The sequence below is a fragment of the Pipistrellus kuhlii genome, unplaced genomic scaffold (assembly GCF_014108245.1).
Source record: "Pipistrellus kuhlii isolate mPipKuh1 unplaced genomic scaffold, mPipKuh1.p scaffold_m20_p_18, whole genome shotgun sequence".
Taxonomy (NCBI): Eukaryota; Metazoa; Chordata; class Mammalia; order Chiroptera; family Vespertilionidae; genus Pipistrellus; species Pipistrellus kuhlii.
Window position 1 is genome coordinate 8,384,046 of NW_023425493.1, and position 15,113 is coordinate 8,399,158.

The following is a 15,113-nucleotide window of genomic DNA, read 5'->3' on the forward strand; positions in this document are numbered from 1 at the left end:
TGTTCACCAATGAGGACATACAGTGGTCAATAGACATGAAAAGAGGTTCAACATCATTAAATCAAAGAAATTCGAATTAAACCCACAGTGAGATAATCAACACACACCTGTCAGAATGGATATCAATAAATCAGCAGGGATGTGGAGAAAAGGGAACTCTTGTGCACTGTTTTATGGGATGCAGATTGGTGCCAACACTGTTGAAAACATTATGGAGTTTCCTAAAGTTAAAATGGAACTGGCTTATGACCCAGCAATCCCACTTGTGGGAATATATCCTAAGAATCCCAAAACACCAATCAGAAAGAATATATTCACCCCTATATTCATAGCAGCATTATTTATAATAGCCAAGATCAGTAAACAGCCCAAATATCCCTCAGTGGATGAGTGGATAAAAAGCTGTGGTACATTTACACAGTGGAATACTCGTCAGCTGTAAAAAAGAATTAGAGCATTATGCTAAGTGAAATAAGTCAGTCAGAGGAAGACAAGTGCCAACTGATTTCAATTATGTGTAATGAACAAAAACAGTCTGAGGAGAGAGGGGTTACAGGACTGGGTGAAAAAGGTGAAGGGATTAAAAAAAAAGAAAAACCCCTATGGACAGATGAAAGTATGGTGATTACCACAGGGAAAGGGAGATTTAAGGAAATAGAGGAGAGTACACAGGCATAAATGGTGGTGGATGGAAACCTGACTTGGGGTGGTGAACACCCAATACAATATACAGATGAACTGTACACCTAACACCTATATAATGTTATTAACCAATGTCATCCCAATAAATTCAATAAAAAGGAAAATGGATTAGGGACACTATTGGAAGTATTAACAAAGTTAACCACTCTAATAAAACACTCCTTAATATCAAATGTTCAAAAGCAAAAAAGAGTAAACAAATTGAGAAAGAAATACGGTAAATGTCATGTAATAAACCTTGTTGCTCATCTGGTGTTGCTCAGTGGTTGAGCATCAACATAGGAACTAGGAAGTCATGGTTACATTCCTGGTCAGGGCACATGTCTGTGGTTATAAGCTCAATTCCCAGTGTGGGGTGTGCAGGAGGCAGCTGATCAATGTTTTTCTCCCTCTTTCTTCCTCTCAGAAATCAATAAAAAAATATTTTAAAAAAATTTAAGCCCTAGCTGGTTTGGCTCAGTGGATACAGAGTCAGCCCAGGGACTGAAGAGTCCCAAGTTCAATTCTGGTCAAGGGCACATGCTTGGGGTCACATGCTCAAACCCCAGTAGGAGGCATGCAGGAGGTAGCGGATCAATGATTCTCTCTCATCATTGATGTTTCTATTTCTCTCCCTCTCCCTTTCTCTGATATCAATAAAAATATATTTAAATAAAAAACAAAAAACATAATTGTCATAAGATATGACAGAGTTGAGACCAAATTTAATAGTCCTCTCAGTAATGTGAAGTTTAACTGATCTGTTTTTTAGATCAGTTAAACTAAACCATATTGGCAAATCATTTAAAAATGGCTCATAAAGCAAAACCTAAGTCCATACTACATATGAGATACTTAAATTGCAGTGATTCACAAAAGCTAAAAGTAAAAAGTTGGACAAAGATTTACCAAGCAGACAACAATAAGGAAAAAAGGAGTTGTAACCTTAATAACAATAAATAAATAAATAACCTTCTGAAATTAATGTTAGAAAAGAACACTTCATAAAACTACCATACTCCACAATGAAGGTATGATAGTTCAAAATATCTATGCAACAAATAAAACCACAAGCCACCTACAAAATCTAGAGGAGATACAATAAGAAAACAGTTTGATTTTAAAACACCATTCTTATAAAACAGGTTAAATGGACAAAAATTAAGCAAAAATATAAAAGTTAAATGAAAATTAAAATGTAAATCTTCTACATATATATACACACTATACCCTGAGAATAATATATGCTAAGTGCACACGAACTGTTCACATATGATGTATTCTTTATACTGATGTATAAAGAATACATAATATATGCTAAGTGCACACGAACTGTTCACTACTGATGTATTCTTTATACTGATGTATAAAGAATACATCAGTAGTTTCCATAAAATAGAAATATTATAAACAATATTCTCTATTCACTATGCAATTAACACCAGAAATTGAAAATGAAACCAACAAACAAAAAAAGCCTTTCTCAGTGGAAGGATGGGATAGAATGCAGACAGGAGAGCTTGGTCAGTGTGTCTCAGAGATTGAGTGTCAAACCATTTACAGTTCCTGGTCAGGGCACATTTCCATGTTGTGGGCTGAATCCCCAGGAGGAGGCATGCAAGAGGCAGCTGATAGATGATTTTCATCATCGATGCTTGTCTCTAAAATCAATAACTTTCTTTTTAAGTATACAGGAGAGAGTGACACTGAGTTTTACTTTACAGAGTTTTGACTTTTGAAAGCATATTTATTAATCTACAAACTCAAAAATTAAATTAAAAAATGAAAAACGAAAGCAAATTGAAACAAATCTAATGTTATTTCAAATATATACATACGATACCCACAGAGAAAGAAACAAATTAATCTAAGCAATTTATGAACACAATATTTAACTATATGCCCACAAGACTTGGGCACTAAAGTGGCAGTATATCGGTATAAAGAGGAAGAGTTGAAAACAGATCCTGAACTTTTAAAAAAAGATTTGGTCTGCTCATTGTAGTTACATAGGTGAGAAACAAACATTTGGAGACATTCTGGGATCGAGCAACTATGCTGATGTCGCGTAAATCATCGAAGTGCCCTTGAGAAAAATGTGGTGCTGGAGTTTTTATGGCCAGCCACTTTGTTAGACATCATTGTGGCAAATGTTGTGTGACCTATTGCTTCAACAAACCAGAAGACAAGGATTTGTATATGGGTTATGAACTAACAACAAAAAAACGGTATTTTATTAGAGTTAATTTATAAATTAAATTTTAATAAAATATTGGTGTAGAAATCAATAGAATATCAGATTTTTAAATTTTTATGTAAATAGGTAAAATAGAGACCTTTCACTTTAGAATATTTATGTAAGACTATCAAAACATTTTTATCTGCACATAACTAATCATGTTTAAATAGCACTATTAATGATACTGTACTGAGTTGCCTTCACACACTCAAATATTCACTCTATCCACTGCTCTATGCTCCCCACAGAATGGGTCCTTAAACACTCACTCTTCTTGCGATCGCTCCAGGCCTCGGTCAGATCAGTGGTGATCACAGTCCGGGGAATGACACTTGGTGTTGGGCTGTATCGTAGGACTCAGATGATAAGCACTGCTGGAGTAATGCTGGCGGCGAAGTTTTTGCACAGCTCTCTCCCTAACATAAAAAAGTTTAAACTTCACATCCGGTGATATTACCAATACCGTGGTAAAACCAAAAAATCAATGCAGCCGTCACGGGACTGCCAGTTGTTATCTAAGAAGCAGTGCTTCTCATGGTCAGTATTGCGGAGCTTACCATTCAAAGCGCTCTGTCCCTAGCTGTCTTCTGGTGATGTCTAAATCAGCTTCCAGTTGTGTTACAACATTCCTGAACTGGGCCACATCTCGACTCTGGATGGCCCTGTGTAAACGAACATAAAAATGACTTAAAATATGTCTAGGATGCCTAGGGTACACTAAACCATACTGGCAAGGTTTTTCTCTCCTGGATCTAAGCCAAATTGTAATTTTTGTGGACATGTTGCCAATTTTAGATGTAGCAAATACACAAAGTAGCCTATACTTGAAAACCTTAAACTGAGCCAGCCACATTCAATCAGTTAAAACTCCTCTATATCAGTTTCCCTGTGTTTACATGAAGTAATATTATCTGTTATCTAGCTTATCTATTTACTGCCAATTCTTTTTTATAAAAGTACTTCAAAGTATTACATGCAAATTAATTGTACAACCAATCAAAACTGGAATTTGTTAGCACCACGATTAATATGATCTACTACATATTAAATTAACCAAGTGTTTTATGTATACTTATAATTAAATTTGATATACCTGAATTCTCTCCAATTTAATAGGATCTGCTTTAGGACTAAGCAATGCCACAAACCCCCGGTAGCAAGGCACACTAGCTTTAGGAGGAAAACGACGGAGATGAATGCTGCTGGTACAGAACGCTCTATCCTTTCTGCTTGCTCCCAGGATTGCATTCTAGACTGCTAATATCTAAACGTAGAGGCTAAGAACACCAAAGTTGATCCTGTTTGCCAGTTCTAAGTGACATTACTTACCAGCCAGTCTAAAGAAGAATGTACCCTTTAAGGTGAAGTTTTGGCATACCTCACTAAGGCAGGGTTCTCCCTACCAGCTTGAAAAAGTGATTTTGCATAACCCACTGAAGGTACCACAACAACCCAGCTGCAATGACTAAAAAGAATGCCTCGATGACAGCTGATATACTGAAAACAGTTTCTGAAGAAAGCTGGCTTTGGCTTTGCAGATTTTGCTTAGTCAGGGGCTCCTGTGAGCTGATTCCTGAGATCATGATTCCTGTTCTTTCCTAGGTCCCAAGCTCAGGCAGAAGGGCAGAGTTGAGTCTGAAAATGTGTTCTAGATGAGATAAGAACAGGGACTAAGAGTCCCCATCAACTTTTTGTGAGAGGTGACCAATTGTAATAGAACATTCACTCTCCAGGCAGGTATTTCTACCCTCCTTCCAGCCAGGGTCATGGAGTACACTGCTAATGGTGCTAGGGATTCTAAAAGTAGCAGCAGCCCAGTGGGCATGGACAACAGTGTGGTGACTGCCAAGGAGAGGTGGCTGGGGTGGGGGTAGGTGGGAGAGAGTAGGGTGGGGATAAATGGTGATTGACAGAGACTTGACTTAGAGTGATAAACAAACAAGACAGTACAAATGATATGATTGTGCACCTGAAACCTGTATATTTTTGTTAAACCACGTCACCCCAATAAATTCAATAAAAAGGAAAATAACTAAAGCCAAAATCAATGCTCAAAGGGAAGTCTTCAATATTTAGTGAATGCAGTTCTTCTTCCAGGTATTTAGTATGTACAATGAATGATAGGTACACAAGGAAATACTGTGTAACAAAATGGAAAGGTTAGTTAGCAATATCCGGTGGGTTGGTCCATAAATAGAAAACAACTTCTGGTTTCAAAAGTATTTTTGTTTCTAACCTGATTATAATATTTTCTAAAGGCAGTATTTTTAGATCAGACATTCTATTATAGCCAAAGCTCTATTGGGAATAACCAACAGAGATGGTCAAACTTAAATTTAAATAAATTTATCTAAACATATCATGTAAATAAGTACCAAATCTTAGGCAAATCACAATATTTCTGGTCTTTAATTAATGGCAGATTATTGATGCTTTATTACACATGTGTCAAACACAAGGCCCGCGGGCCAAATCCGTCCCGCCAGGCCTTGCAATGTGGCCCGCACCGCGCTGTCATCACTGCACTTCACTGCGTTTCCATCACAATGACAGTTTATGACTGTTCAGTAAACCATTTGGCCCGCGATTTAGGCTGGATTTTAGATTTTGGCCCCTTCTCTGATTGAGTTCGACACCCCTACTTTATTAAATTGTATAAATTCCAGCTTTAAAATTCTAGTCTATAAAGTACAAAAAATTTAAGAAATATGACTTTGTTATATCATTAACCAACTCACATTTTATTTTCTGCCAAACAAAGGTGTTCCTTAAGAAGCTGAATTTCAGATTCTTTTTCTTGAAGTGCTATCTGAGACTGATATTCTTTGTCTTGGTTGGTCACCAGCAAAGCTTCTAGATTCTGTATGGAGATTCTCTCATTTGTCATCTGACTCCTGAGGAGTTCTATTTCAGAATGAGCAGAATCTAACTCATTCTCCATCTGTACAATAGGAATAGATCTATACTTACTCCCATTCATTCACTTAACTGATCGATTATCAGAGACTTAAAAACTTTCTGTATTATGTTATAAACTAACAAGCCCTTTTAATTTCTTGATTAGAAATATTGCCCTCCTTACCAAATATACACACTCAGTATCACTTTCCCCAACTCGTTTATCAGAAAATTCAATAAATAATGAGTTATTAATCCCAAACTACAAATTCCACGTCCAGCTTTGATATTTATTTATATACTGCAAGATGCACAAGGCACAAAATCTGTGCGAGAGTAGGCCTTCCTTCCCCCAGCTGCCAGCATTGGCTTCCCTCTGGCACCAGGACATGGGCTTCCCTTGCAGCTCCAGCTTTGTCCGGAAGGACATCTGATCTAATTAGCATATTACACTTTAATTATTATAGATTTCTGCAAGACTGAGATGGTGATACTGTGACTACTACTATGTACTGAAGCGAGTTACAAACATCTAACACCTTATGAAATGCTATTGCACTGAATTGTTAAGGAAGATAAGAGGTCATTACACATTCCCACTCTTGCATAAACCTGTGGAAAGCTTCAATTTTGAAGGTTATCTTGAACCTGGAATACATTCTGTAAGTCAAATGTTCCTTCAAAAGGAAGTAAACCAGAGACTACTATTTATTTTTAAAACACCCCTACAATTACCTCATGGGCCCAGTGCACAAATTTGTGCACCAGTGGGGTCCCTCAGCCTGGCCTGCGAGATTGGGCCAAAACTGGCTCTCCAGCATCCCTGGAGGGTCCCAGATTGCAAGAAGGCACAGGCCAGGCCAAGGGACCCCACTGGTGCACAATTGGGGCCAAGGAGGGAGGTGGAAGGTTGGCCAGCTGGGGAGGGACCATTGAGGGCTCTAGAGTGTGTCCAGCCCATCTCACTCAGTCCTGATTGGCCAGACCCCAGCAGCAAGCTCACCTACCATCACAGTGTCTGTCCCCTGGTGGTCAGTGCTCATCATGGTGAGGATTAAGTGGCTTTAGCATATCATTAGCATATTAAGCTTTGATTGGTTGAACAGCCACCTGGACACTATTATTCTATAATATTATATAAGCACTTAAGTAAAATGTGAAAAGATAAAACTAAGAATAAGGAATTTAAAAGAAAAATAATTAGGAGAGGAGAAGGTAGATACAGAAAGAAGTTCCTAGACTAGAAAATGATATCTAACAATACAATGGATAAATTTTGCAGATAGAAAAACAACAAGGAAACAAACAACTTAAATGACACACTAGATCAGAGTTAATTGGTATTTTTAGGACATTTCACACAAAGCAACAGAATATACATTCTTTTCAAGCACATATGAAACATTTTCAAGGGTATACCACATGTTAGTACAAAAAACAAAAGATTCAATAGATTTAAGATTAAACTCATAGCAAGCATCTATTCTGACCATAGTGGTATGAAACTAGAAATCAATCACAAGGAAAAAAACCTGAGAAATACACACAGAGATGGAAGCTAGGTAACATGTTACTAAACAATTGGTTAACAATTATATCTAAGAAGAAATAAAAATACCTTAAAACAAATGAAAATGAGAACACAACTTAAAATCCAGTGTGAATTTATGATAAAAACACTCTCAAAGAACAAATATAGAAAACAAATAAACATAAGATTCTAATGTCACCCCAATAAATTTTTGTAAAAAGGATGTTGCTCCTACATATATAGTACAGCTAAAGAAATACAAAGATAAATAAGATGGTGCTTGCCCTGAAATCTAAACATATATGGATTTTCAAGGCAAAAAAAATGTATCCCAGAAGCATTTTAAAATACAATGAGAATTATTAGCCTGACGACATCCATTAGGATAGCTATTATTTTTTAAAAAGGAAGAAATTAAGGGAATGAAAAAATAATAAGTATTTCAGATATTATAATATGCATTATTTTTCCCATTTGAAAATGCCAGGTAAAAAACGTTTTTAAAGAAAAATTAAGGACATAGCATAGCATTTGAATTTTTACAGTGACTATCTATTCATGAGTTATTTTCATCATTAAAATGTTCTTGCTAATTTACAATAGCTAAGATTTGGAAACAGCCTAAATGCCCATAAGCAGATGAATGGATTAGAAAACCATGGTACATCTACACAATGGAATACTATACTGCTGTAAAAAATGAATTCTTACCATTTGCAATAGCATGGATGGTTATGGAGAGCATTATGCCAAGTGAAATAAGCCAGTCAGTGAAAGATTAATACCACATGATCTCATTCATTTATGGATAATAAAGAACATTACAAACTGCTGAGCAGAAATAGAGGCAAAGAAGCATTGAACAGACTGTCAATGCTGTTGGGGAGGGGTAAGAGGTCAACTGAAGGACTTGTATGCGTGTACATAAGCACAACCAACAGATGCAAGACACTGAGGGTAGGTGGACAAGGGCAAGTGCTGGGGGGTAGGGGAGGCCAGGGGGAGGTCAGGGTGGGGGTGTGGGGGTGAAGGACACATATGTACTACTATTTGTAATACCTTAAACAATAAAATAATTTTTTTAAAAGAGTGAATGAAAAAAAATAAATGTTCTTGCTAAAAAAAAATGTTCTTGCTGAAATAAAAAATAATTTAAGGTGAGTTTGACAATACTGGCATATGCTTCATTAATAAAATGTTAATAATGCATTCTTACAGAAACCAGCTAGATACATGATTCTCAAATGCAACATATCCTCCTAATAAATAGACTAACAAAACTAAAATTTCAATAGGATTTGATAACAGAAATGTAAACATGACCAAAATTTGTTGATTCCTTAATTACATTATGCAACTCATATACATATATTCCTCCATTTATCTCTCTAGATGCACCTCCAGCCATTTCCCCCCAGGCATGCTACACTGGCATTGAAAATCACTTACTATTCACTGAAGAATTCCTTTTGCCTCCATCTACTCCCTATGTTGTTCCCTGTGAAGGAAATGCCTCATCTCTTCTACATTCCTTAGTGCTTCCTTGTGAACTCCTTCCGGACAGACCCAGGCTGAACAGGAACTCCCTGTCTGAAACCTCGAGTATTTCTTATTAGTATAACTTTCATCCCAAATTACTTGTTTGTCAATACTGAAATGTCCTTGAGGGCAGGAGCCTGTATCTTTTGCACGTTACAGTCACATAGCATATTCACAGCAGCAAGCACCATGTCAGGGACATGTAGATAAATCAACAGAATTACAGTTTAAAAGAGCCCCGTTAGTAAATAAATTTAGCTTAAAAGAATGCCATTAAAGTTATAATTTAGCTGGATAAACCTCAACCTCATGGGATCTTAACTGACTGGTATGTAAATAAATGTGTTTTATAATTCTTCTGGCTAAAAATAAATATAAATTAAATACTCAAAGATTTCTGTTTTGTACTTGAATTGTTCAAATACAGCTGTCAAATTAATCTCTTGGACTTAAAAAATAGAATATAAAGATGAAAGACATGGCTTGATGTAATATTTTTTAAAAACTTGCTTTCTAAACTTGTAATAACTTTATAGCAATAGAAATGTGAAAAAATTAATGTATTACATACCATTTCAATTTCTTGATCTTTGGCAACCAGCTGTCGATTAAGAATTTCTTTGCTCGAGTCAAGTTTAATACAAAGTTCCCTTGTGGAAGACAAGTCTGCAAGGGCAGACACCTTTTCTAAGTGAACCTTCTGAAGCTCCTCTTCCATCTTCACCAGAAATTTATGTAAGGTACAAATCTGGGACTTATAAGACCTTTCTGCATTCAAGTGCTACAAAGACCACATTATTTTTTAACTTGGAAAAGGACTACGACATGAAACACAAAATGGGCAATTTTTAAATGATACTACACTTACAGTATAAAGAATTTTAGTCACAATTCACTCCTACCTTTCACCTCCCTTCCTGCCTCACTCAATTTCTCACTCATTAAATAATTTTCTATTCATCCATTTATACACCCACCCATCTATCCATCCATTCTTTATTTATTGAGTATATTCTATGTTCCAGTAAATGTGCCTAGATGTATATCCAATGGTAAGCAATATGATCTGCTCTCATAAAACTTTCGACAATGAAGGAGTCATGCATCAATAAAGTAATCACACAGGTGATGATTAATCCATATTAAGCAAATACTTCTAAACTTGTATAAAAAAAAGGAAAGTGACCTAAACTGAGAGGCACAGGGAAGTCAGAAAAGGTTTTCCTGAGCAAATGGCAGTTGAGCTGAATGAGATCTGAAAGGTGAGTAGATCTATATACAATGTGCACTGGGGGGCGTGGGGGGGTGGGAAGCCTCTTTTCAAGTCAGGAGTGCTAAGTGCAAAGCTTTGGAGGGAGTGTGTAACAGGCGTCTTCAAACTACGGCCCGCGGGCCACATGCGGCCCACAGAGGAGTCTGATCCGGCCCGCCAGGTTTTTTGGGCAGTGAGCGCAGCCAAGGTGTTACAGTAGGAATTAGTAGTTCATATAGTCCGGCCCTCCAGCTCTCTGAGGGACCGTGATCTGGCCCCCACTTTAAAAAGTTTGAGGACGCCTGGTGTAGAAGGAGGAAAAATGACATACTCCAAGAACAGAGACAAGGTTAGTGTGGCTGGAGCTTAGAGACCACCGGGAAGTGTTAGGGGACACAACTGAAAAGGTATACAAAACTTACAAGACAGAGGGCTAGTCTAAAAATCAGGTGTTTATCTACTGAAAGGTCTGAAAAGAAGGAGGTGATGCAATCAGTTTTGTGTTTTGAAAAGATTATTCTGTATGTTTCCAGTTTTAGTAAGTTAGTTGACTAAGAGGAAAACGTTCTCTTAAAGGCTAAAATAAAAATGTTTTTATTTTAAATTAAAAATAAATTTTGCTTGTAAGGAAGAAAGAAAAATTCTCACATGCCAAAAAATGAGAAAAATAACCCAGAGCAGGAAGCAAATGAACATGCTTAAAAGTTTAAAAGCCCTAGCCAGTTTGGTTCAGTGGATAGAGCATTAGTCTGAGAACCGAAGGTGGGGGTTGGATTCCAGTCAAGGACATATAACTCAGTTGCAGGCTCCTCCCCAGCCCAGGCCCTGATTGGGGCTCATGCGGGAGACAACCAAAGTATTTCTCTCAGACTGATATTTCTGTTTTTCCCTGTCTTCTACTCTCTCTAAAAATCAATGGGAAAATATCCGTGGTGAAGATTTAAAAAAAAAAAAAAAACAAGTTTAAAAGACATTAAAGAAAAATTGAAAAGAAGAGAAATATGAAGAAGACTCAAATAGTATTTCTGAAAGAAAAAGTAGTCATAAAGGTGAAAAATTAATGAATGCATCTAAGAACAAACTAATAGAGCTTAAGAGGGAAGAATAAAAGACAGATCACAACACAGGAATAAATACATGGAAACTATGATTAATGTTAATAAATATTTGGGCTAGAATTCAAAACAGCCTAGTATAGGCATCAGAACAGGATATAGATAAATGGAACAAAACACAGAGCCCAGAAATCAATCCATGCCTTTATGGCCAGCTAATATTTGACAAAGGAGGCAAGAGCATACAATGGGGTAAAGACAATTTCTTCAATAAATGTTGGGAAAATTAGGCACATGCATAAAAATGAAACTAGATCACCAACTTACACCATAACAAAGAATAAGCTCAGGGTGGATAAGACTTAAGTGTTACAAAACCATAAAAATTCTAGAAGAAAACATTTGCAGGAAAATATCAGACATCTTTCGTAGCAATGTTTTTGCCGATATGTCTCCTTGGGCAAGGGAAATAACAAGTGGGACTATACCAAACCAAAAAGCTTCTGCACAGCAAAAGCAACCATCAGCAAATTGAAAGGGGAAACCGCTGTATGGGAGAACATTTTCTCAATGAGACATGTGATAAAGGACTTTCTGGTGTTGAGTTGTAGAAGTCCAAATACATAAAAGACTTCTACAACTCAACACCAGGAAGACAATCAGATTAAAAAATGGGTAAAGGACCTAAATAAACATACAAATGGCCAAGAGAAAAAAAAATGTTCAGTGTCACTAATCATTAGAGAGATGCAAATTAAAACCACAATGATATGTTATTTCACACCTGCCAGAATCAACAAATCAACTAATGACAAGTACTGACAAGGATGTGCAGAAAAGAGAACTGTAGTGCACATTTGGTGGGAATGCAGATTGATGCAGCCGCTGTGATCCCACTTCTGGGAATATAATCTACTAAAACACCAATTTGAAAGATTATATGCACCCCTATGTTCACAGTAGCATCATTTACAGTAGCCAAGATCTGAAAACAGACCAAATGCCCATCAGTAGATGAGTAGATAAAAAAGCTCTGGTACATTTACATAATGTAAAACTATGCAGCCATAAAAGAGGAAGTCTTACCTTTTGTGACAGCATGGATGGACCTGGAGAGTGTTATGCTAAGTGAAATAAGTCAGAGAAAGACAAATATCATATGATCTCACAACTTACAAACAAAATAGAAACAGAGGCATGGATACATGGAACAGACTTAAAGCTGTCAGAAGGAAGGGGCTGGATTAGATGAAAGAAGGTAAAGGGGTTTGTCAAAAAAACATATGCATAACCCATAACAAACAACAGTGTGGTGATGGCCAGAAGAAAAGGAGGAGGGGCAAGGGGGAAGGATAGGGACATCTGGAATAGTGTCACAGTAAAAATAAATTTTAAAAAAGAATCGTGCGCGTGCGTGTGCACACTTGCACGAGCGCACACACACACACACACACACACACACACACACACACATAAGCGCGCATGGTTTATACTCAGCAATCAGGAAAAGACTACAGCCATAATAGAGATAAACTATATACAAAATCAATCTCAAGTAAATTAAAGATTTAAATGTGAAGGGAAAAATATAACATACTTTTAGAACTTTTATATGATAATGTAAGAAAATATCCTTCTGGTATTGGGATAGTAGGAATTTCTTAAAGAAGACATAGGGTTAAAAAGTTAACTAATTCCAGTAGTACAAAAATTTAAAACTTCTATTTATATTGCACAGTGAAAAGACATGCACAGATAAGAAGATAACTGTTAATATCTTTAAAAAGATTATTATAAAGAATATGTATAGTTCTTTTAAATCAATATGAAAAAGATAAATAACTCAATAGAAAAAATAGGAGAGTTTAAGAAAATTTGTTCCAGAAAATGGAGAGAAAATTCATAAAAGAGGAATCCCAAATAGCCAAGAAACATGAAAAGATCCTCAATTTCACTTATAATCGAGGAAACACACACAAAAAAGGTATGAAAAAATTTAAAAGTCTGGTAACATCAAATATTGATTAGTATGTTAGAAAATGATAATTCCATGATTTTTGGTGGAAGAATAAAACTTTATAGAGCAATCTGACAATACTGAGAAGAGTTAAAATTACACATATCTTGCATCCAGTTACTCCACTTCCAGGCATAAACCTGAAGAAATATATATCCAAGTGGAAATTACAAAGGATGTGTGCTGTGCCATTTGATTATTTAAAAAAGACAACTACATTTCCTTCAATATAATAATACATTTTTAAAAGAAATATTTAAACAATGAATATAGATGTAGTTGTTTAGATGTGCATCATATAAAAATAAACTTCAAAATTATAATATTGAGCAAAAAATGCAAGTTTCAAATGGATTCCTATAGTATTTTATCACTTTTTAAAAACTTAAAACATACATTATTATCTGTGGGTGATAGATATATAGAAAAGTAGAAACATATGCAAACGAGTTCTACAACTGACTGGAACCTTATATACACTTACTGTGAGGGAAGGAGAGAAAGGGAAAGGATGAGGAGTTTGATCTTGTAATGTTTTGTTTCTTTAAATAAAGAGAGACTTGAAGCAAATAAGGCAAAATGCAGCATCCTTAAACTTGGGAGGAGAGCAGAATCCTGTGTTTTCTATTACCTGCTTTTGCACTTTTTTAGGTATGTTTGAATTAGTTCCTAATTTTAATACATACTACAGATTGTTCTTATTATAGGGCAGGTGGTAGTTTACAGGAGAACCAGAGTGCATATAAGAACAGTTATTAGGCTACATTCACAGTATACTTAAGTAATATAAGTGTTTGCTTATATATTTAACTTATGGAAACTCTTAAATGTGATGCAAGATGTACTACAAACACATTTTCCCAAACTCACCTGCTCGACCTCTCTATTGAGGGTATCTACCTTTTTAGTGATAAATTCTAAGTCGAGGGTATTGTTATCTGCCTCTGCTTGCTCAGCCTTATTTTCCAAGTCTTCAGCATCTTCATTGGCTTTTTGGAACTGGCCCATCTTTTGCCAATTCTCAGATTCCTGAAAAGCAAGCCTTAGGTATTACTTCAAAAGATATAAAATAGCCCAGCCAGGTGGCTCAGTGATTGAGCATTGACCTATGAACCAGGAAGTCAACAGTTCAATTCCCGGTCAGGGCACATGCCTAGGTTGCAGGCTCAGTCCCCAATGAGGGTCATGTAGAAGGCAGCCAATCAACGATTCTCATCATTAATGTTACTATCTCTCTGAAATCAATAAAAATATTTTAAAAAATAAACATAAAATGTTCAATATATAATTAAACATTATTTGTCAGGTCACTGGGAATTTGCTAGCCATGAGAATCACAACCTTGAGCAATCCCATCTACCTACCCTCTCAATTTAGAAAACTGATCCTCCAGTAATTAACAAAAGAGAGTGGGATCAGGATCTGCCCAGGACCTTGATGAAAAAAAAAAAAAAAAAAAAAATATATATATATATATATATATATATATATATATATATATATATATATATATATATATATATATCAAGTGCCCAGAATGACAGAACAACTGGAATGACCAATGGGCCTGATTGGGGTGGGGGGGCGGGGAGAATTACCCTCCCCCCCGAACCCCAATCAAGGGCGGGGCCAGCCTACCTCCTGCAGCTCCCCCTGGCTGGCCAGCCTCCCATGTACTCTCACTCTCACTCCTGCTGGCCCAGCCCAATGGAGGCAGGCCAGCCAGACTCCACCTGTGCACAAATTCATGCACCAGGCCTCTAGTGTTCTTATATTTTCTTCTGCCTTGACCTAACTGTGTCTATCTGTTCCCTTGTTTCTGACAACATTTTGAGTTGTACTGGCCACAGAGCTTCTGACTGCTTGCATATGTTAAGCATCAACTTCTAATAATCTCTTGA

General features: G+C 36.4%; 2 protein-coding genes across 2 annotated transcripts in view; one reads left to right on the forward strand and one right to left on the reverse strand.

Annotated features, from left to right (window-relative positions):
- LOC118721676 (membrane cofactor protein-like) overlaps nucleotides 1-15,113 on the forward strand; it is a 122,198-nt gene that overhangs the window by 25,465 nt on the left and 81,620 nt on the right. The gene's annotated exons all lie outside the window — the stretch shown is intronic.
- LOC118721252 (testis-specific gene 10 protein) overlaps nucleotides 1-15,113 on the reverse strand; it is a 54,619-nt gene that overhangs the window by 13,311 nt on the left and 26,195 nt on the right. Inside the window, exons 14-18 of the mRNA XM_045583084.1 lie at nucleotides 14,083-14,241; nucleotides 9,460-9,669; nucleotides 5,659-5,861; nucleotides 3,478-3,582; nucleotides 3,190-3,336 (exon numbers count right to left, since the gene is read on the reverse strand). Coding sequence (XP_045439040.1) covers nucleotides 3,222-3,336; nucleotides 3,478-3,582; nucleotides 5,659-5,861; nucleotides 9,460-9,669; nucleotides 14,083-14,241 — 792 coding nt within the window. The 3' untranslated portion in view covers nucleotides 3,190-3,221. The remainder of the gene's footprint in view (nucleotides 1-3,189; nucleotides 3,337-3,477; nucleotides 3,583-5,658; nucleotides 5,862-9,459; nucleotides 9,670-14,082; nucleotides 14,242-15,113) is intronic.